This window comes from Poromitra crassiceps (genome assembly GCF_964638095.1).
Source record: "Poromitra crassiceps genome assembly, chromosome: 19".
NCBI lineage: Eukaryota > Metazoa > Chordata > Actinopteri > Beryciformes > Melamphaidae > Poromitra > Poromitra crassiceps.
Window position 1 is genome coordinate 16,811,999 of NC_139646.1, and position 24,000 is coordinate 16,835,998.

The 24,000-nt window shown below is 47.7% G+C and overlaps 1 protein-coding gene across 1 annotated transcript in view; it reads right to left on the minus strand.

Annotated features, from left to right (window-relative positions):
• The window catches only part of LOC310793775 (axin-2-like), a 16,992-nt gene extending 4,516 nt beyond the window's left edge, over positions 1-12,476 (minus strand). The window contains exons 1-8 of the mRNA XM_083655662.1: positions 12,300-12,476; positions 10,380-11,315; positions 7,365-7,505; positions 4,359-4,461; positions 1,993-2,133; positions 927-1,348; positions 419-568; positions 72-308 (exon numbers count right to left, since the gene is read on the minus strand). Of these exons, the coding sequence (XP_083511788.1) occupies positions 72-308; positions 419-568; positions 927-1,348; positions 1,993-2,133; positions 4,359-4,461; positions 7,365-7,505; positions 10,380-11,203 (2,018 nt within the window). The 5' untranslated portion in view covers positions 11,204-11,315; positions 12,300-12,476. The remainder of the gene's footprint in view (positions 1-71; positions 309-418; positions 569-926; positions 1,349-1,992; positions 2,134-4,358; positions 4,462-7,364; positions 7,506-10,379; positions 11,316-12,299) is intronic.
• Positions 12,477-24,000: the final 11,524 nt, after the last annotated feature.

Genomic DNA, 24,000 nt, shown 5'->3' on the forward strand with positions numbered 1-24,000 from the left:
CATGTGGAAGATGGGGGAACATGCATGATTGGAAGTGTGAGTTTTGTAGGTGTGTTGTTGTTGCTGCACACCTCTGTTTAGGGGGCTTGGAGACCTCCTCTAGTCTGCGGCACGCCTCCTCCAGCTGTGCCAGGGTGTTGGGTGGGGGCAGGGGTGGCATGGCCGGGTCTTGGATGAAGGGGTGGCCGGGGTGGTGGTTAGCGCGGAGGTGACCCCCGCTGCCAATGCCGCCTCCGCCCCAGGGCGAGTGGGTCCGGCCGGGCAGCGTCTTTGAGTCCAAGGGACTGGACTTCTTTAGGCCTTGAGTGCTGTTGGCGTGAAAAGGTCGATTATATTATATGATATAATAAGAGCGGTCAAATCAATAGTGACCATGGGGGGGGGGCGATCACAGCAGAGATGTATGATGGACACCTACCTGTGGGGCTTGTGCTTGCCCTGTCTCTCACTCTCGAGGATCCACTGCCAAACATTCTGAGAGCGGTCGGTGGCGTCCAGCGGGAGGTGTGGCGAGGACACGCCCTCCTCCAAGGCCTTGACCGGCCGTGTGGACAAAGTGCTGCAGCGACTGGAGGAAGCAGGAGAGACAAGTTAGGATCAACACAGAGCAGCTTTACCAGAGGGGAACTGGATGTAGCTAAGGCAGTAGTTAACAGCGTTAGCACTACGCTATGATGTAGCTAAGGCAGTAGTTAACAGCGTTAGCACTACGCTATGATGTAGCTAAGGCAGTAGTTAACAGCGTTAGCACTACGCTATGATGTAGCTAAGGCAGTAGTTAACAGCGTTAGCACTACGCTATGATGTAGCTAAGGCAGTAGTTAACAGCGTTAGCACTACGCTATGATGTAGCTAAGGCAGTAGTTAACAGCGTTAGCACTACGCTATGACAACTGGTGCCAGCGCAGATCTGAAGTTCCACTCACGCAGGGGTGAAGTCGGAGTAATCGGCGCCCCCTGGAGGGCAGAGGCACTGTACGCGCTGAGCCGCCTCGGCCTCGATCTGCTCCTTGGTCTTGGGCCCAGCGTGGTGATGGTGGATGTAGTGGTGGTGGATGTGCTTGGTCGACTGCCTGCCCGTCTTCAGGACCTTGGAGGGCCCGGGATAGGCACCGAGGAAGGGCCCGTGGCCGGAGGACACCAAGGCGCCGGTTTGGTCTGGGGAGCGCGAGCGCGGCGAGTGTCGAACCACGCCCGGCGACTGGCAGCCGGGCGTCTTCAGCACGCGGGATAGGTGCTCGTCTAGTATGGCCTGGGGGTCTTCCTCGCATTGGCTGCCCGAGGGGAGCAGAGGGTGGTGGAGGGAGGTGCTGCAGGCCAGGTCGCCGCTCTCCTCCCGTTCCTCCTCCTGGACATTGCAAACAGACAGGAAATCAAGTTGAGAAAGTTGGCCAAACTATCAGAAAGCAGTCAGATGTGGAAAACAATCATTGAACCAGCAAGCAGAGGAGCTTGTCTCATCTAACACCAACTTGTATCCATCGTCCTCTGAAGTCAGCGAGAGCAAACGCTTTTCCCTTTTGCCGCACTGTTATCCTCGCTAACAGGCGTTGGGTGCGCTTCATCTATAATGCAGAGCGTGCCTGTGCTTCACAAACACTGCCACTACACATACTCAGCAAATGTGCCACTGGAGAGTCGCTAAGTGCTAACTATTTGAAGGAACTTCAAGTGTGTCAAGAAGCATGAGTTTGAAACTTCCTCCAGATGAAATAGTGGAGGACAGAGAGGGAGAGGGAAGATGTCGCTAAACCGAGGCAGACTTCCAGAATTCCCTCGGGTTTTTCCTGTTCTTAAACATTCGAGCACCAAGGCTCCGTGTCGCAATATGGAACAATCCCCCGAGCTAACTTTGTGCTCGAATGCACGCGTTGGCCAAGCTAAATGCTGGTGGAAGGTGGAAGTGCAAGAGCGATTAGCCTGACTTCATCTAAAATCGTGTGTGTGTGTGTGTGTGTGTGTGTGTGTGTGTGTGTGTGTGCATGTCTGTACCTCCTGGATCTGCTGCAGCCTCTCCTCCAGTGAACTCATAGTGTCCTGCTCCCTCTTCAGCTTCTCCAGCCGGGTTATGAGCTGGGCAGCGAAGGCCGAGGGCTCGACGGGGGTCATCTCCTTAGGCAGCCTGGATGTCCTCTGTAGGGCACAACAACACAACAGGGGAGGAAGGACACATTAGTGTGACTGCTTCAGTCTGGATGTCCTCTGTAGGGCACAACAACACAACAGGGGACGAAGGACACATTAGTGTGACTGCTTCAGTCTTTCTGACAGATGCAATATGTTGCCCTTGCCCCAATCACGGCTTGTCCCCCCACCCAAAAAAAAGAGCCTGCTACTATTCCAAACAGTCTGATCCAGATGCCCTGGCCCTCAAGCTAACCTGAACCTTCTCAGCCCCCTCCCTTCGTCCCTCTCCAGATCTTCTCATGCCCGGTTGCCCTTGGCAGTGCCAGGCCGCGGGCGAGCGGGAGGGAAGGGAGGGGGGGGTAGCAGTTGGTCTCGCTCGGAGGGGAGGCCCCCTGCCTGCACCCTCTGTAGCCCGACCAAGCCATCAGCTAGGCAGCCTCTGAAGTCAGCACACTTCAAAGGGCCCTTGTCAAACATCAAACGCACACTACGGGGTGGGAGGGACACGCGGCTTTAAATCTCCGAATAAAAGCCAGATATCGACAGAGACGAGAGCGGGCGAGGGGAGGAGAGGAGGAGAGGAGGAGGAAAAAGGGAAAGGTGGGACAAAATTAAAAGCAAGAAGGGGGAAAAGGACGAAGAGAGGATTGAGATGTGCATTTGTGGAGTGGCAATTGTGGCAGGGAGGGAGGGAGGGGGAGGGAGAGAGAGAGAGAGAGAGAGAGAGAGAGAGAGAGGGGGAGAGAGAGAGAGACTTTGGGAAGGAGTGGAAGAGGATAGTGGAGTCAAATACCGCGGAGATCTGAGGGGAAGCAGTAATTTATTTCCCGACTGCACGCAGGGCAGCTCAGGGGTACTCTAGTCACATTATCCTCCTTTTTCTTTAACTAGATGCACCGGCTTCTCTCTCTCTGTCTCTCTCTCTCTCTGTGTCTCTCTCTCTCTCTCTCTCTTACTTTTTGTTATTTGGCACACTGGCTTTCTTGATTTTGACTCTTTTTTGTGTTGCTCCTCTCATCTCTTTGTAGAGACGATGAAGGGAAGGAGAAGAAAGGCGAGCAGGGCTGCTGGCAAAGGAGCGCCAGCCCTGCACGGGGCCCCCGCTGCCTGGGGCTGGTGCATCATGGGAGACAGAGCCATCTCCAAATCAGGAGGGAGACATTAAAGGAGCGCAAGTGGGAAAGGAAGAGAGAGAGAGAGAGAGACATATCGAGAGAGAGAGAGAGAGAGAGAGAGAGAGAGAGAGAGAGAAAAGGAGGAACAGACAACACACTCGAACTCGCACACAAACACACACACACACACACACACACACACACACACACACAGAAAACTCTTCTGCATACACATACTGTACCTGTGTTTGGGATAGGAAAGGGAACGATTTTCATATTTCTTTTCCTGCCTCAAAGAGACCCCCCCCCCCCCCCGAATCCCCCCCGACCCCCCCCCCCGCACCCATTTTGTGTCAATCTCCTCTAGCCTAGGCCCTTAACCGCTGCCACAGACACTGAAGGTCTACAAAACCTTGGATCCAATGCACACATGACCCCACATGGCCCTATGGAGTGGAGGGCGGTACCGCCACAATGTGCGGGGGCGGGGCAAAGGCTGAAAGGGTGACAAAAGCAATTGAGTGGCAGGCCAGGCAGTGTTGGGACGTTTGACAGGAGGATGAAAAAGCAGCAGTTTTGGTCGTCAGCTGGCTGGTTTAAAGAGGAAGTGAGGTATCGCTCCCTCTCATCTTGACCTCAGCTTCATCCTTAACATCGCCACTGTGCCGATCAAGAGCATCACCGAGTCACCGCTATCACCATGACAACAATCATGGCAGATTTCTTAAAGACATAACGAAGCTATGACGCTACCACAGCAGCTATTGAGATGGAGTACAAAGAAGAAGGCAACACGGGTGTATATTTGACAGCCCTGCAGAAGCTACTGGGGATGGGATGGGAGGGGGGAGGCTTGAGACGGAAGAAGAAAAAGTGCTATGCAAATTCTGCCTTTCATTTACCCCGACTTTTATATGAAAACGAGCAGGGGAATATGGAATATAGTATTCTGTCACAACATGCACTCTGGAAAAAAAAAAGAAGAATAAAATAAAACAGAACTCCTCAAGGGAATCAGGACCCAGTTGTCTGTCAGCGTGTAAAAGTTTGAGTTTAGCAGATAAAAAAAGAAGGGGGGGGGGGGGGGAAAGTGGAACTTAAGGAAGTAGAACTTACAGGAAAGTGGGGTAGCGAAACCTGGCCGTTGATCTTGACACTGCGATGCATCTCTCGCTGGAGCTGCTTCTTGGTGCCCAGCTTGTAAGGAGGTATTCCATCTCTGCAAAGGGGGAAAACAAAGAGATCGACACTTAGACACCAAAAGGTCAGTCAGAGGCCGTTCAAACTGACCTCATGGTGGCAATTACACTTAAGTGTAATACCTAATAATGGATGTTATTTTTGCTAAGCTACTGCCTCTCATCATACGGGGTCACAACACTCCCACACCAGCAGCACTGCTGGTGCATTAGCAATCAGCAGGCACTGTTTGTGGAGGCAGGCAGTTCATCATTGAAGTGGCCGACACAACACCACCCAGTAGAGCAGCACCCACCCACCCACGACACCACCCACCAGGCACAGCGCAATTAAATCAAAGGGCCCGAGGAGCCCTTGAAGCCAAGGCAACAAAAACACACATAACAAAACACAGCAGGACAATGGGAAAGAGATGCTAAACATCCCCGTGTGGGCTTCAAAAGAACAGCCCCACTGAGAAGTTGACATCGCTCCTTGTCAACACCAAAAGTGACTGATTTTAAAACCCATTGATACCTGATGCAGCATTTGTGTGTGTATCCCTTTAAGACCGCGAACCGCGGCTCGCGGTCTTAAAGGGATACACACACAAATGAGGGATATACAGGCAAATGCTGCATCAGGTATCAATGGGTTAAAAGTAAGATAGAGTCAGTGCCCCCCCCCCCCAGTAGGTAGCATTCACACAATCAACTGGCTACAGCTGGCCTGGTATTAATGCCGCTGAAGTGCTACTAGCTTTGTAGCATTGACATGATGACAATAAATCGGAAAACAAACGTAACTAGGTATACTCGTCTCCGGACAATTAAGCCGTTATTGGTGGAATCGTATTCTCCGTCTTTCATTCCTCGGCCGTCTTGCTAGTTGCCATTTAAGCCAGGCCAATTATCTTGGCCATTTTGGGGCTGCTCAGAAGTGTCTGACCGAGCCCAAACGCTCGCTGCCTCTTTGAAATCTCACACTCTCATGCACATATGCACCCGCCGCCATCTTGGTTTGGCAAGCGCTGTGCTGTGAGCCTGTGATCTCAGCAACATCAAAAGGCTGGTTTGTAAGATAAGGTAATGTTTGAAGTTGGTGCAGCAGCATTCCCCAGCGTCCAAGTCAATCCATAAATAAGATATAAGCAAAAAGAGAAAAAAAAATATCCCCACCCCTTCTTTCCCCAAATCCTCTTCTTCTTCTTCTTCTTTATCTGCTAAATGAGATTCTAATTTGCAGTGAGCCTTTTAAGCGCTATAAAAGGATCCACTAAGGATCCACCAATCAAATTGTTCCGTTGAATGAGAGAGGAAGAAGCTGGGTTTGATTAACATTGTGGACGGGACAGCTGCCTCGCCTGGGTCACAGACCATGCTGAGGACTACTGACACAATATGATGCTGTGTAACAATGAAGGTATGAGGTGATCAAACTTTTTTTTATCTGCAAATCACATCACAGTGTTTGAGTGACATGCTCAACAACACCCAGATAGTATAGTTGCCAAGCTGCCGATATCAACCATGTTGCAGGGGAGGGGGGTGCTTCACAAACTGCACCCTGGAGACTACGAGCCCCGATCCCCCCGAGGCGTGCGGTCCAACTGGACAACAGAACCAACGAGAAGCCCAAAGTTCACTAGCGAGAACACAGATCTCACCGTCTACCTCTCACTAGCGCTGTTTTTCGTCCGTCCACCCTGTGGCCCAGCCGGAGCCTTTGTGGCAGGTTGGGCTGAGAGAAAACAGTGCTGGACTCTTTCATGGTTTGGCGGGGCCCTTTACTTTACGGGGCTCTCGCTCCTATTCAGTTGTGCAAGTCATTTTCAAAGCAGCGAGCCTCCCTCTTATCCGCCTAAGCTCCCCTCGCCTAACAATAGGCTGAAAGCGATTCAGTTAAGCTCTTTATACTCTGTGCACTTTATTTTCTCACTCCCTTGCACTTCCAGCCTCACCACTCCCCCTATTGGCTCTGGAGGGTGGAGGAGAGAGTGGAGGGTTTGGGCGGGTTGGGGAAGGGTGGGGAGTGATTTTTTGGGGGTGCCCCAGTCTGGCCAGTGGGAGTTCCTCATGCCTCGTCCCGAGGTCCAGAAATGAGTAACCCCTGTGAAAGCCTCGCAGACACATGATCTCAGCACGCCGCAGAGGCCAGCGGCAGGAAACCGACCCACCATGTGAGTAAGCCTCCTTTCATTTGGTGCCAACATTTTTTCAATGAGTTTGTCTTGAGGCCCGAATGGCTATTTCCCTCTCCCCCTCTCCAGCAGCTCTTCAAAGAGAACCAGCGATTAGATAATGTGAAGAAAAAAGACTAGTAAAAAAAAAAAGAAGTCTGTTGTGGCAGAAGGGTGGGTGGGATAGATACATTGTGGCAGCAGGGTGGGTGGGATAGATACATTTGGAGTTTGAGGAAAAGGAGGCCACGCCCCCCACCCCACATCAAGACGTCTTCTCTCATTTCTCTACCAGCCTGTAACGTATCAGAATCCACTTCAAAAAGGTCTTCAGACGTAATGACTTTCCCAGAGTTATCTCCCCCGGAGGCCATAACAACAACTACACATTAATAGAATTACCTGGAGTCAATCATGGAGGATAATTAAAATACATTACGGGCCATTCTTTCGCAATAGCACAATCCCCTGGCCCAGAGAAAGAAAGAAAGAAAGGGGGGGGGGGTCTTTTGAACTGCACTGACAAATATTTTTCTTCTCGCCCCTCGTCTTTTTCCTGGAAAGGTGTTGACTGAACTCTGATCCCGGAAAGTTGAGATACTACGGAACTTCTAACGCTCACAGAGCCTTGGCCGGGGTCAGCTGCATGGAAATGAGCTGTTTGAAGTGGGTATATCATGTCTGGAGCAGGCAGAGTTGAAATGAAACTGACCCCCCCCCCCACCACACACACACACACTTTCTGATTTGAATAAAGCACGTACACGCTGCTGTCCGTCATGGACATGGAGTCGTCCGTGGTGGCGTCACTGGAGATCTCGCTGTCGTTGGCACTGGTGGCGGGGGCGAAGATGTAGCCCGAGTTGACAAAGTAGGGGCTGGTGGGGTCCCCTCGTCGGTGAGACCTGGAAGAGACACAGGGAGAGAGGTTGGCACTTTTTTTCATGCGATTTCTCCCCATGTTGTGGTGGTGAGCACACACACACAGAGAGTAGTAGAAGTGAAAGATTTGGGTGAAGTGTATTTGCTTTGGGTGTCCTTGTGGTGGTGTGTTCATTTCATCAGATGTTTTAAAACGCAAAACGTGACAGCTTGGGGAGTTTTGCTCTGCTCAAGTTCTTTGCCGATTTCCGTCATTCGAGTCACTTTGGCGAGACTTTGGGGCCGTAAGGAATGTGACAACAGTATCAGAGCTGGGCCTGTGGTGGGCTTCTCTTTTTTCTTCTCCTTCTTTCTTTCTTTCTCTCACTCGCTCTCTCTCTCTCTTTCATGTCCCTTCCCCCTAACACACACACACACACACACACACACACACACACACACACACACACACACACACACACACACACACACACACACACACACACACACACACACACACACACACACACAGGGGCTGTGGGGGGTGGAGGGGTGAAGGGTGGAGTGAGTGAAGTGAGCAGCCTTAGCTGTATGTGAATGAACAACAGCACTTCACTCTCTCTCTCTCTCACTCTCTCCTGCTATCTCTCCACCCTTTTGTTTGGGCAAGGCCCCTACTCCCGCACTTTTCCACTCTGAAACTCCTCTCTCTCTCTTTCCTTGGAGTGTTTTCTCCTCCCCTCTCTCCCCCTTCTATCTCTCCCTCTCTCTCATGTCTTCTATCCTTCAGTCTGGGGCCCCTCCTTTACCCCCATTCCTTTCTAAAGTCTCTCTCTCTCTCTCTCTCTCTCTCTCTCTCTCTCTCTCTCTACTCTCTCCTGCTGTGTTGCATTCCTGTTCCAGTAGTGAAGGGGTGGACAAGGAAGAGGGAGGGAAGGAGAGGAGGGGGGGAACTTGAGCTTTAGAGAGAGAGAGAGAGAGAGAGAGAGAGGGAGAGGAAAGGGGGAAGGAGGGCCCCTTTCTTTATGAGAATGCCTACTGCCGCGAGTGCTGAGAGGAGAACCCCAGCATGACTAAAGCTGTAGGCCCCAAGCTCAAACCTGACCTTTTGGAAGGTCCGCGCAAAGAGTCAGGTATTTAGCACAGCTGGGCTCTCTGCACGCCCCCCCCCCCCTCCCCTCCGCTCTCTTTCTCCATCTTTTCTTTCTTTCATGCCCCCCCCCCCCCCACCTTCCTGTCTCCCCCCCTTCCCTTCCCCTCCTCTTGTCTCTCTCTGTCTCCCTCCAAAGCATGCTGCTTAGTCTCTGTCAGACAGATTCTTTCAAAAAAGCAGAGATAAAAGTGCTGGATGCAGAGGAAAGTGGAAGGAAACACACTGAAACACACACACACACACACACACATGCACACGCACAATCTAAAGCAAAGGGGGGAATGGTGGGCAAAGCGTTCTGAGCTGAGCCTAGGATGTGTTGTTGTTGTTGTTGATGTTGTGTTTTTCTATCAGTTTGGAGGAAAAGTGCAGAAGGTTTTTAATGGGCGAGCGAGGAGGGGGGGATCTGTGCAGTGGCAAAATTAGTTCCACATGTTTGAGATGGAAATTGGTTGACCTAAAGAGATGGTGAGGGGCAGGGGGAGAGAGAGAGAGAGAGAGAGAGAGAGAGAGAGGGAGGGGGGCTCTCTCTCCTGCTTCTCTTTTGGCGAAAAACAAGAATGTTGGGGATCACAGCACCAGGAAACTAAGGAGATGCCCTCATGTCAATAAGCCCTGGCACTTTGCAGTTCCCGGCTCAACGTGGACACTTTCAAAAAAGATGGTGGAAACAAGTTATGGCGTTATCTGAAATCTACTCTTATGAAGATTAAAACCCTTGGGGGAGTGTTTAACTTGAGTTAGTGCGTACACTAATATACTTATTCAATCATTTTCTTGTTAACGGCGCTATTAAATATGACATAGTGGGGACAATTTTCAATCCCTCTAATCGCACAAAATGCTTCAGGAACTTGACAGGAAAAGTGTGGATTATCTGCAGATTGCACTTTTCCTACCGACAGCAAAGCACCGAGACATTGTCAGACCTCTCAGTAATAATTGCGTCCAGATGTGAGGACAATACTCAAGAGCGGTTCAAGTCAAAACTTTTGAAAGTGCTCTTTGATGCACGCTCATGCATAAAATGCCCTTTTTGAACATGTTCCCTGGCCTGAAGAGATTTCAGCTGTTGGACAATATGTGGGACGAGTTCTGAAGATAAAAAGCCCAACTGCTTTCCACAAACACTTCCACTTTCATCTCCGACCAAGAGAGCAATATCTCCGCTTGGCACAGGACGCGAGTGTGCGAGTTCCTTTAACTCGGCATTAGCATTTCTTTTGAGCTTTTTTTGCATCGGGCTACAATAACCACACGGCTTAGCGAGTAAGAATAAGAGAGGAAAAGGCTGCATAACTTGACTGTGGCATCATATCGTTTCGTTTAGCTGCAGCAGTCAAGAGGCTGGGTGTCTGAATTCATGCCTGAACCGGAGGAAGGCTTTCAAAGCACAGGAAACTTGAGCAGCCAGCAGAGGGCTGCCTGCGAGACACCATTTACTTAAAAGGAAGGACCAGATCCATTGATGTTTCGTAGCCACCCCACCCCGCCAGCCATGCTTCCCCCTTGACTCACTGCGAGGCAAGAGGGCACAAATACACAGGCATGCTCCTCAGAGAGCCTTTGATCAAGTGCCTTCATCTCCCGCAGGCATTTGTAAAATAACTGCCAATTGCCATGACTGTATATGCGGCTTTACCCTGTAGTTTAACTAATGAATGAATGGTGATGATGATGAGGGGCAGTTGCATGCTAAAAAGAAAACCACACAAAATGCAAACGCGGATTAAACAACACATTCCCATGGTGGTGCAGCTCTTACCGGCATCCATTCTCCAGCACTTCAGATGCTGTCCGGATGGTAGCGGTAGCCCTCAGGGTTTTCGCAGACAGTCCAACCACAGACGCTAACGTTTTTGCCTTCAGGTCGTTACAACTCCACTCCTCTTCCTCCATGAGAGGTGGAAGGTATCCGCACATCAGCTTGAGGCTGCCGAGACCGCTGTGGTTCATGTACGCCGCGTTCTCGCAACCGGTGCGCACGTATTCGAGGTATATGTCAGAGGTCAAAAACATCTGGTACGCATTCTCCTCCATGGTGGACTGGATTTCCGTCTGCGCCTGGTCAAACATCGCGGAGTCTATCTGCTGCTTCTTAATACTATCCCTTATGAAGGTTTTGGTGGCGGGCTTCAGCTGCTTGGCGACAATGCTGTTGTTCTCAATGTACCGCTTGAAAATAACTTTGGCAACTCGCAGCGTTTTGGTATCCTTTAAGTCCATTCGCCTGAAGCCGTTGCAGGCGAACCAAAAGTCCAAAGTGTCCACGCATTTCTCCCGCTCCAGAAAGGTCCTGAAGAGGTGAGCGCCGTCCTGGTCGCCCAGGAGAAAATGCAGAGACTTGGTCCACCGGACTAGGGGCGAGTCCGGCGACGCGCTGCCCTCTGGCTCCCCGAGTCCATCCTCGTTCCTCCTCGGCGTGGATCCGGGAGGCGCGGGGGTCTCTTTAACCTTGCTCTGGGCTCTCATTTTGGCAGGTTTGCTGGGGTTGTAGCATGACGCCTCTCCCTCCTCCCCCGGTACCGGAGGACGAGGAGCATCTTCTCGGAAGCTACTGCTGATGTGCTCCGTAAGCGCCCTGCTCATGGCTCCGGCTCCGCGTGCCGTTGTGAGAGTGCCGTGCTGCCTCCTCCGAGCTCCGAGATAATCCTCCTCACTCTCTAAAAGCAGCGGGGGAGCTTCTCAGCTCCTCTTCACTCTGAAACACAAAGTATTGATCTAATCAAAGCCAGATCCTGCTGAACTTCAAAGGCAGACATCAAGTAAACAGTCCCTTTCAAATAAAAGAAATCGTCGGGCTCACAGAGAAAGAAAATATGAAAGGCTTTTTTCATTTCATTTATCTATTTATAATCTAAATGAGAGATCAACTGCAGCCTACATTCTCGATATGCATTGATCTGTCACATCAAAAAAACATTTTACAAGAATAATCATGGCACAAGAAGCGCCTTACTCCTCACCGAAAACCGTATTCTCATAACTGTGGCTTACACGTGTTTTCCTAACGAGTCCATGTCACAGGCTTCAACTTCAATTAATTCCCAATCTGTTTCGGAGGACCGTACCTTCCTCCTCCTGTGTGCATCTACAGACTCATTTCCCACGTAACGTTACCCCACTCTTGTCCTCATCGTGCCAGAGAGTGGAAAGAGGTCTGCACCACACTGACCTCAACGTTATAATGTACGAGGGTAAAAAAGCCCCGCGGGAGAAGCCAGTTGCTCATGCGTAAATGGTAGCGATCAATCGCCTTAATATCAGCCAAAGAAGGATATTACAGCACATTATTAAAGCCACAGCCCCGGCAACGTGTCTGAACTACCAACACGATGAAAAGACATGTAGTAACTGCGAATAAACCTAATCAGAGAAAGTGATTTTTATCCTAAGAGCCATACATACTACACAGACACCCTCTGCCAAGTCACAAGGGAATGGAATATGATATTTTACCATGAATGATACGCAGCAAAAACGCCGAAAAGTATGCTATAATAAAGGCTTTAATAATGGTTACTACAGTAACGTTAGGCTACAGTCTCAACTGGCGGTGCAACATTGTAACGTTAAACCACGTATCTGTAGCCAACCGATGCTAAACAATCCTATATATGACTGCTACATACACGTCTCGTACGTAAAGGAGAAAAAACAGCATAACGTACATGCACTCACATACCATTGCAGGGCAAATTCATCCAGAGTAAAACCCGTAAAAAAGTTCAACTATTATCCCATTTTCCGTAGAACTGTATCCAATCCAAAACTCTCCAAATGGTAATCCAGCACAAAAAGCCGACGACGGACTATTTAAAGCCGATGCCGTGCCACATGTGTCCCTATCTTCGCTGCAAAACAACCAATGTAGTTTAATGTACCCTGTCCCGTTCAACAACTGACCTCAGAGGAGGCAGGCACAGTCCCTATGTAGATCACAGGGGGTGTCCAAATCTGGAGGAGGTAAAGCAGGAGGAGGGAGGGAGGGGGGCTCTAAAGAATACATCCCACTTTTTCCCAGCGAAAGAGGCACACCACCACCCAACACATATTCGGGTTTTTATCTAGGCTACACATTCATACATTCATATAGACACACACAATTGATAAGCTCCTTATCTATTTCAACCGTATTTCTCGCCCACAAACAAGAAAACACAGCCCACATTTCTCAACTTCAAAGCCGAGCAGCAGCACATCAAAGCGGCCGAGAGAGAGAGAGGGGGCCTGTGGAACAGCTTTCTGACAACTTACCATCCATGTAGCGTCCCGCATTAGACACACACGGCCTGGGGAAGTAAAGTACTCCAACAGGCTCTGGCTTCTGTGTCCTAAATGTTTTATCACACAGGACAATTTTTTAATACAAGCAGAGGGAGACGCGTTTTCAACCCGGGCTTTTCTTCCCCAGGTAGTGTTTGAAGAAGTCACGGCAGGCAGGCAGACAGGCGGTAGATCTCCAGGCTGTTTCTAAACCAACTGGGCTGAGTGAAGGTTTAACTGTGGACTTCAAAGTAAAAGAACCGCTGGCCTGGTCCCGGAAGACAGATAAAAACACAACTACTCGTTTTTGCCGTAGAAATGAACGATTAAGCAGCACAAATATTCCAAAAGAACCGCCGTCACCAGCTCGTTCGTCCACCCACCCGATGGATTTTAGGTGCGTGTTAATAGTTTGATAAAACTTTTATAACGCAGGGAAGTTTTTACTCGCGCGCGAGGACCTTATCAAAGACAGGCAATCTCGAGCCAACTCCCCGAGGCTTTGGAGCGTCAGAAGTAAGTGATCTACCGCCCCAATAGCATTATTCTAACAATCCGTCTGTTACTACATCAAGTTTACAGACAGACAGCAAGCTGCTTGCTTTTGTTGTCTGTGGCTTCTTCAAATGACAGAAATAAAAAAATCACATAACAATAGAGGCTAAACTCAGTTCCTAGCAAAATCATTAGCCTAATCACTTGTAGTGTCTGCTGTATGCAATAGTTAATTATGACCTTATCTTACTTTATGGTATATTTTAATTTATCCTTCTAGCCTATTCCTATATTATTCCTACATGGGTTTATAGTGTATCTGTAGTAGCCGATAGTGATTTTCTGGTGGCCTAAACACACTTTATGGTATTTTTTGCCTTTATGCTGCCATTATGTATATTCCTGTAATGTCCATATATTATTAAAGGATTACTAGGGTTCTTTTAGGCAAGGGGAATGACCGTTGATAATTTACACTTTAATATAGGCTATGTTAAAATAATTGCCACAATAATTTAAAAGTGATTCGTAGCCCCTGATTGGATAACCCTATATAGAGTGTAACTGTCAAATAATTTATATATTAGTCACACAGCCACAAAGACGTCAGCCTAACACACTTGCCAGTTCCACATACAAGGAAAATGGCACAGCATGACAGTTTGATTGAAATTGGACACAGAGCAAAGGCAAGAGCTGTTCTGTAGTCTTTTAATTCACATGACTTCCCTAATGTCATTGTGACAGAATCTTAAAGAGTGGGTTAGACAGTTATCCAATCCCATGGTACTTCAAAGGCTATATTGTCCCTTTGATGTTGAAAATCAACTTTAAAGGAGAAATATAATTATATAAGTCGGATGATTCAAATTCACAAACTCTCCTGATGGTACAGGACAAGGGAACTCATGAAATCCAACTACTCTGAGGCCTGGTTACTTATGTTGTACCAGACATAAAGAAATCAGCTTTATATCTATCGCAATGCGGATTTGTTGTGTCAGCATCTGATAAAGTGTTTGTCCAAATCTGCACTCCAATTTTCCAAGCTCTTTCATGGCTGAGGAGAAAATGTCATCTCATCCAGTATGGGTTAGTGCTGGATGTGGTCACTGCTGACTGCTGAGTAAGATTATCATGGACAAAAACCTTATGATAATTTTCTATTTGGATGTCCTATATACTCTCCACTAACCTTGCGAGGCAGCTGGCTTTGCGTGAGATTATGAGATCATGAGATCACAACCACATGACAAATTGCCACGCTGCAATCTATCGGTTTGAATCTGAACCACCGGTGGATCGGACCAATCAGCATCCTATGAGGCAGCTACACAGGCGGGCTTTGGTGTGATGATGCCAGCGAGAATCGAGCCTGTGATAGACAGACGTGACGGACAGATGGTTCATCCAATCACCTGCCAGGCATCTTTTGAAAGTGCCTGCCCTTTTAAACGGTTTCCCGACTCCCGAGTGACTCGTTCCACGATGGTTATGTGAAAACAAACCATCTGGTAGTGTCACGTTGCCTTCCCAGTTCCCACTGCATTAGTCGACGCAAGTTACCAAGTAGTACATTTTAGCCTTGGTATATTCTGTTGAATTGTTTTCATGCACTCTTCTACCAAAATATGAATTGGGTGAGCCAGTGCAGAGACAAAAATTCACTCAAAAAGGCTTTCTTGCCCTGCCAACCACTTCCTGGATAAGTGCTATGAGCTTGTCTGACAATAGAGTCCATCTTATTTCAAACCGACTGTAATCTTTTAAGAATTCTTCACTCTAAGGTGTTATCACAAAACCCTAGATAACAGTATGATCTCTCTCTCTTTCTTTCTTTCTCTCTCTCTCTCTCGTGTGTGCGTGCGCGCGCATGTGTGTGTGTGTGTGCGCATGTGTGTGTGTGTGTGTGCGCGCGCGAGTGCGTGCGTGTGTGTGTGTGAATATGCAGAGGTCATTCATAGCCACTGTTTATACTGGAGAGCTCTGTAAAACAAACATTGCTGCCACAAATCCAAACAGTCCAGGACCCAAAATGCACAATAGCTCCAACACTTCAGAAGGGCCCGGCCTGCTGTCCGCGACATGGGACACAAGATCACTAAACGGGTCAGCGGCGTTGGCACTGTGAAGTTAACTCGATCAGCGAGCCTACATTTGAGCCGTGAAACTTGTCACCATATTGTTTATCTGTGCAGCAACCTCTTCGGTCTTAAAAGGAGAATTGAGATAGCCATCTTAAAAGGTCATATTTGAAGTGGAGGACAATCTTAAAGGTGAGATATTTCACATTCAGGATAAGATTAAATTAGGCCACACATAACACAACCCCCCCCCCGACCCCCAGAGATTGCCCCTTTTTTTGCTGAAGCTTTGCGACTTTGCTCATTATATGTCTGCGTTTGATGACACGGGAGGTTCAGCCTCTTCAAGAATTCACGTTTGCTTGTTCTTAAATCAATTTCCACGAGCGAAACTTTTAACGATGATCAAAACACACCAGCCAAAATACAAGTTGTTCACACGATGCTGCCTGTATCAAAACACACCAGCCAAAATACAAGTTGTTCACACGATGCTGCCTGTATCAAAACACACCAGCCAAAATACAAGTTCTTCGCTGCCTGTATCAAAACACACCAGCCAAAATACAAGTTCTTCGCTGCCTGTATCAAAACACACCAGCCAAAATACAAGTTGTTCACACGATGCTGCCTGTTTGAATTGATCTTGGGGACGCTGAACCCATGTGACCACACCTGTTGACCGTTGAATGCCCACTCCTCTGTTGAGCAGTGACAAAAGAGAGAGGCTGCTGTGGAAGACCTTTTGATGTTGACCCGGCCTGACCCCTTTGTTGGGGCCCTAACCATTTCACAGGCAGATCCAAATGCTTTCAAAGCACAATGCAGGACGAGAGCGCCACCACCGGCTTGCTATTAAGCCCGCAATAAAAACGGGGTGACCTGGAGGGTAATTGGGAGGGCCCGTGCTTGGGAAGAAATGTGCAGTATCACCACAGAGTGGAAATGAAGCGGCTCTTTCATTAGAGGCTGCATTAAAACAACACAGAGAAAGTAGGCTGTGCATTTCACTGCTCTCAGCACAGGTGTCAGAGGAGGATACAACACTGGCATCTAGACTTTGAATTGTGGTAGTAGCAGGAACAAACCACATGTTCTATCGATCTATATATATATATAGATCGATAGATCTATCTATCTATCTATCTATCTATCTATCTATCTATCTATCAGTGTTGGGGTAACTCATTACAAAAGTAACATATTACATGTAATATATTACTTTTAGGAGTAACTCCGTAATATAACTTATTACTAATAGGATTTGAGTAATATTATACCGGTTACTTTTTCAAGTAACACAAGTTACAAATTTAGTTAAAAAAGATTAATCAAAGCACATATTAAATAAAGATACAATCATTTCCTAATCAAAATTGTGTGTTTTTATGCAAATAACCAATATAGATGACACTATAGATGACAATAACAAAGGAAAGAATAACATTTAGAATTTTGGACGGTTTGGACTGACTTCAAGACGGTTGCAATTATTTTTCGAGATGGCTCTGGGGCGGCGATGTCATTCTGCTACTACTGTTATTTTGGTGAAGTAACGCGTTACTCTACTACACAGTCAGTAATATTGTAAGTAACGTATTACTTTCAAATGAAGGTAACTAGTAATATGTAGTATATTCACATTTTGAAAGTAACTTGCCCAACACTGATGATTCTATGTCAGCATTGCAGATGTCTTTGATGATGTGGCACAAGTTGCGTCAGTCAAACAGTAGGTCTCTGTACTTTCTTTTTGTCGCATTTTCATTTGAACTTTTGGATTTGCATCATTGCAGCCCCCGCAGTATAGTCAATGGCACATGTCAACAATGAATTCTATACGGCCCCTTTTTATCACCCGTTCCTCCGCTCGATCCTACACTTTGTGCTCAAATAGCCCAGAGAAACAGAGGAGAGGGTGGATAATTGCGAATAACCCAATATTTGGGAGTTCAAAGGCTGCGGCGGGTTTGAGTGATAATTTTGGCTGAAGCATCACCATAAACACTAATAAAATTAAGTGCGTCGGAGGGAGGAGGGGGGCGTGGCCAGGCGTCCCTTTGAACAGACCCTGTGATCAGTTCCCCCTCTCAATTAGCGTATTGTCCACTTCTCCTTTCAGCTGGAGGGAGGGGGCAGTCCCCCCCAGCTCCCTTTGAAGTGATTATCCCTTTATCTCAAGCCCGAGCGAGGAATATCTTGGGGGACAATGGCAAATTAAAGCCCATATGGAGAGAAGCGTGAATGTCTGTTTGTAGGCTCAGAGAGAGAGAGAGAGAGAGAGAGAGAGAGAGAGAGAGAGAGAGAGAGGAAAAAAGGAACGATAGAGAAATAGAGTTGAGACGGTGGTGGGGGGGGGGGGCAAATTACATTATTCCTATTGCATTAGCTGAGGGGTGAGTGGTAGATGTAATCTCTCATCCCCCCCAAAAAAGTAAGTTGACACTTGTAGCGGAGAGACTTTTGCTTGTGAAGAAGAGCTAACGGAAAGCGCGGGAGGGAGGGGGGGGGGGGAGATCTGTCATGACGGATGGAGAGACACGGGAAGGAGGAGTGGAGAGATACAAGGATGAGCGTGGAGAGGAAGAGAGGAGTGCAGTTGTCAGCAGAATCAGATGGCGGTCAGCAGACGGGCTTGGAGAAGATACAATTAAAGTGTGGAGTTAAGACGGGCTTTGAAGTCGGACATGGTGCATAACACCCTTAAAGTTTGAGGAGCCAGCCATTCATCCGCTTGTTATGGCTTGTTAAGACCATCCCCCCTTAAAAAAAAAAAAAAAAAAAAGCCAATTTGAGAAAATAAACTTTAATTTCAACTTTGAGGAAGAATTCAAAATCTGTCAAGGAGTGGGCGAAAGGTGAGTAAAGTGTCAAGTGAACATCTCTGATGGTCATCTTTGAAAACTTGTCCCGAGTGGGGATTTGCTCAAGGAGGGGTAGGGAGTGCATGTGAGCACTGAGCACTGAAGATGAATTACTTTCTCTCCTCACTCTCACTCTTTTTTTTTCTTCTAATCCTGTTTAGCGGTGGCTTAACAGTTTAATAAAGTATAGAAACAATGCCTGTGATGCTTGGCCTAATCCCTTTTGGCCCGGTAAACCTTTGTGCTAACCAAAGCCCCTATCTGATCCAAGACAGCCGGTTCAGTCAGGCAAGCAGACGGGACAGAGTGCATCCTGGACTGGGTATAGGCATCTCTCTCTCTCTCTCTCTTCTCTCTCTCTCTCTCTCTCTCTCTCTCTCTTCTCTCTCTCTCTCTCTCTCTCTCTCTCTCTCTCTCTCTCTCTCTCTCTCTCTCTCTCTCTCTCTCTCTCTCTCTCTCTCTCTCTCTCTCTCTCTTCTCTCTCTCTCTCTCTCTCTCTCTGCCAGTATTTCAGGCATCTTGAAGTACAAAGCTGTTAGTAGGCCTACAGCAAAATAGAAACGAAAAAAGAAAGATGTGAATTGAAGAGAATGGACATACATGATACATGGTTGACCAATAACTCTTCCTCTTGGTGAAGTGTGTCTCTCTTTGTTTGCAAGTTATAGTGTAATTGACAGCAACTACAAATCTTTGACATGTGCGTTCCTTTATAATTGGTAGCCTAATCTACTAACACTGTCCATAGAGCTTTGCACTGGGCTTTCTGGAAACAAAATAGTGTTGCGACTAGTTGACTGACTGTTTCATGTCCTGCACTGTCTTCCTGCACTGAGTGTGGGTAGTGTTGCCCTGTATATCATGTGCACCACTGTGTACTGTGTTACTGCGTTAGATATGTTTCTGCAGTAGTCACCAAAACAAATTCCCGCGATATCTCTTGTGCAATAAGAAATAAGATAACAATAAGATGATTCATGTCCTTTTGAAAGTAGGGATGCTTGCGTGTTTATTTTGAACTCAGTAGCCCCTCCTAAAGAGCATCAGACAAATTATGTAGAAAAGTGCATGATAGGCAGCAGTGCTCAAACCTATAATAGGCTGAACAAAAGTGGTTACAGACCAACTCTAGGCTAAACTGACACAGGGCCTCGGCTAACAGGTTCTGGTACTTCTGAGGCTAAACTGACACAGGGTCTTGGCTAACAGGTTCTGGTACTTCTGAGGCTAAACTGACACAGGGTCTTGGCTAACAGGTTCTGGTACTTCTGAGGCTAACTGACACAGGGCCTCGGCTAACGGGTTCTGGTACTTCTGAGGCTCACAGACCAACCTCTAAGCTAAACTGACACAGGGTCTTGGCTAACAGGTTCTGGTACTTCTGAGGCTCAGAGACCAACTCTAGGCTAAACTGACACAGGGTCTTGGCTAACAGGTTCTGGTACTTCTGAGGCTCAGAGACCAACCTCTAAGCTAAACTGACACAGGGTCTTGGCTAACAGGTTCTGGTACTTCTGAGGCTCAGAGACCAACTCTAGGCTAAACTGACACAGGGTCTCGGCTAACAGGTCCTGGTACTTCTGAGGCTCAGAGACCAACTCTAGGCTAAACTGACACAGGGCCTCGGCTAACGGGTTCTGGTACTTCTGAGGCTCACAGACCAACCTCTAAGCTAAACTGACACAGGGCCTTGGCTAACAGGTTCTGGTACTTCTGAGGCTCAGAGACCAACTCTAGGCTAAACTGACACAGGGTCTTGGCTAACAGGTTCTGGTACTTCTGAGGCTCAGAGACCAACCTCTAGGCTAAACTGACACAGGGCCTCGGCTAACGGGTTCTGGTACTTCTGAGGCTCACAGACCAACCTCTAAGCTAAACTGACACAGGGCCTTGGCTAACAGGTTCTGGTACTTCTGAGGCTCAGAGACCAACTCTAGGCTAAACTGACACAGGGTCTTGGCTAACAGGTTCTGGTACTTCTGAGGCTCAGAGACAACCTCTAGGCTAAACTGATACAGGGCCTTGGCTAACAGGTTCTGGTACTTCTGAGGCTCAGAGACCAACTCTAGGCTAAACTGACACAGGGTCTTGGCTAACAGGTTCTGGTACTTCTGAGGCTCAGAGACCAACCTCTAGGCTAAACTGACACAGGGCCTCGGCTAACAGCTTCTGCTACTTCTGAGGCTCAGAGACCAACTCTAGGCTAAACTGACACAGGGTCTTGGCTAACAGGTTCGGGTACTTCTGAGGCTCAGAGACCAACTCTAGGCTAAACTGACACAGGGCCTCGGCTAACAGCTTCTGCTACTTCTGAGGCTCAGAGACCAACTCTAGGCTAAACTGACACAGGATCTTGGCTAACAGGTTCTGGTACTTCTGAGACTCAGAGACCAACCTCTAGGCTAAACTGACACAGGGCCTCGGCTAACAGGTTCTGGTACTTCTGAGGCTCAGAAACCAACTCTAGGCTAAACTGACACAGGGCCTCGGCTAACAGCTTCTGCTACTTCTGAGGCTCAGAGACCAACCTCTAGGCTAAACTGACACAGGGTCTTGGCTAACAGGTTCTGGTAGTTCTGAGGCTCAGAGACCAACCTCTAGGCTAAACTGACACAGGGCCTCGGCTAACAGGTTCTGGTACTTCTGAGGCTCAGAGACCAACCTCTAGGCTAAACTGACACAGGGTCTTGGCTAACAGGTTCTGGTACTTCTGAGGCTCAGAGACCAACCTCTAGGCTAAACTGACACAGGGCCTCGGCTAACAGGTTCTGGTACTTCTGAGGCTCAGAGACCAACCTCTAGGCTAAACTGACACAGGGCCTCGGCTAACAGGTTCTGGTACTTCTGAGGCTCGGCCTGACAGCAAATCCATGCAGTGATAAGGCAAATGAATTGGCCCTATTGATTAAATGATCTAGTGTTCAACACCTGTTGACTTCTGGACAAGACAAAGCCAACAGAGACAGCAGAGTGAAGCAATGAAACCAGCACACTGACAATGGGGCATTGTTTAAAATACAATATTAACTGCCAGCTGTTGTGGGTATCGACTTAACCACATCGCGGCAGTTCAGGCGCTGAACAGAAAGGTGGGGATATTTGCACACAGTGTGGGAATCTATGGCAAAGACAAACACTTCAGTGTGTGATTAGCATAAACCAGACAAGTGGCTTTATCACCTGTTTGTGTGAAGTGATACACGCAGGTTTTGTTTTCACTGTCGCTTTAGAATGGTTTTCCATCATCAGTGTGTAGCTCAGCACGAGTTGTTTGTGTCTGTCTGTCACAAAGTACTTTACAGAGCAAAAGCAGGACAGGAACAGTTCAAATATAAAGAGAAAACAAACAACAAATAAACCCCACAAAAATCACAAGATCTGAGGACAATAGAGCTGAACAGTCGCGTGACATTTCTTGCCCCGGGAGTGAGTTTCCCCATTCATTTCTTCATAGACATTTCCAAAGCCAACCCGTGACCTACTGAATCGTGAGTGACCGTAAAACATTTAACTTGAAAGCAAAAAACAAAACAATAACATTTCGTGTTAAAATGTTGTTAAAATTCCACGTGCACGCCGCAACTACTTCCCCCCGACAGGTGTCAACTGTTACATTACTGATAAATGTCTCAAACACGTCCAGTTGCTGTTGCACCAGATTCAGGTTTAGGGGAGCCTGGTTACAAAAGGAAAAAAGGAGGCCACCCCACACACCGGCAGTTCAGTGAAAAATATATTTTGTATGGATTTACTTGTACTTCTGCATAATACACGGAAAGTTATACAACAAATTTAGGAGCATCATTAACAGGCATGAGTGAGGGGATACTATTGGCATAAAAACAGCTCAAGGGGTACATAAGACAAAAAAGGTTTGGGACCACTGGCTTACATGACTGATATGGTATTCAAAATAGTCCAAGTCTAGATGAGGTTTAAAACCCACCTATCTTGTCTCCATACTTTGTATCTGTCTTCCACTCTTTTCCTCATTATCTCTCTCATGATTAAAGTCCTAAATTCCCACATCGCCCTGCTGTTAATTATCCCTGTTTAATACATGTTGAAACCTGTGGTGCAAAAGAAAAGGTGAGAGGAGGAAGGAAGGAGAGAGGGTGGTAGCAAAGGCAAGTATGAACGGACGGGGGAGTTTCAAGCAGAAGAGTTGAATTTAAAAAGAGGAAGGGTGGATAAGAAGAAGTAACAAAGAAAGGAGATCGTTTGATAAATTAGTTGTGACACTTTGGGGCCTCTTCTCCTTCCTCTATCTGCTTCTCATCATCCTCAGGATATTATGACACACGCTGCCTGCCTGCGCACACAGATAGCACATGGACACACACACACACACACACACACACACACACACTCAGTCTCAAGAGTCTCCATATCGTAGTTTCAGTTGGCTACTCAAGAGTCTCCATATCGTAGTTTCAGTTGGCTAGGTCTCACCCTGGCACACAACCAGGCAGTAAGACAAATAAACCCAGAAACTGTGTCTGACTGTGTCTTAATGGTCACCTTGTATACAGTAGTGACAAGGCATTACACAGGAAGTCGAATGGTTAAATAAGATTGCTTTATGTAGGGGAGAGCAGGGCATGTGGTCACACCTTTCACTCATTGGTGTATTTCTCACTAGTGTCTTACTACTGAGAAACAATATTTTTCCAGAACACTTTATAATACCTGTACGCTACAAAACACTAAATACGCTACTTAGTTATTCAATATACTGATGCAGACATCAGGGGGGGGGGGGGGGGGGGGGGGTTTACAGTATAGGGCCCCAACCCTATAGCCTGACTCTGCCAGACGGGGGCGGTATTGTGTTCACAGGTGTTTTGAACTCAATACCGCCCCATCTGGCAGCGTCAGGTTACCAACCCTATATTTTTGACAAAATGTTCCAGAGGTTTTGGACAATTAGAGGGTTATTGTGCTTTTGGCTTTAATTGAGTGTACCTGCACAGTAAATCCTGTGTTAGATACAGGTGAGTTTATTTCTTGTTATTGTGCGGTTGGCTTTGAGTGGTCAGGTGGCTGTGCTGTAAATCCTGTTGAGATGCAGGTGAGTCTTAATTATTACTCTGGCCTTAATTGTGCATATGTGCGCTGTGAGGGGGGCCCTTTATGCATCCAGGCCCAGGGGCGCGTCATGTCATAATCCGCCTATATATATACTAGGCATCTCGCGCGCTACGCATGCTCGATGCTTGCCCGTAGCTCGGCTGCTGTGTGGCCTCGCCTGCCCTATTGCTCTGTGTGTGTTGCTCACTAAATGTTATTGCATCAGTGATGTCACAATGCCTCCTTGTATGTGTGTGTGTGCCCCATTATGATATCACTGATGACATCATGTGCGTGTGTTTGTGCCCCCCTATGACATCACTGATCAGTCTTGTCACAATGCCTCCGTGTGTGTGTGTGTGTGTGTGTGTGTGTGTGTGTGTGTGTGTGTGTGTGTGTGTGTGTGTGTGTGTGTGTGTGTGTGTGTGTGTGTGACATCATCACTGATCTCAGTCTTGTCACAATGCCTATACAGTATATATAATATACCGGTATGCAAATCCGTGTGACATCATCTACCAACTTTCCTTGGGAACACTGGGCTACTTTATCTTGTGGATAGTTTCCCGCCCCAAGTGTGATGTAAGTTTATAATGGCCACTGTGGG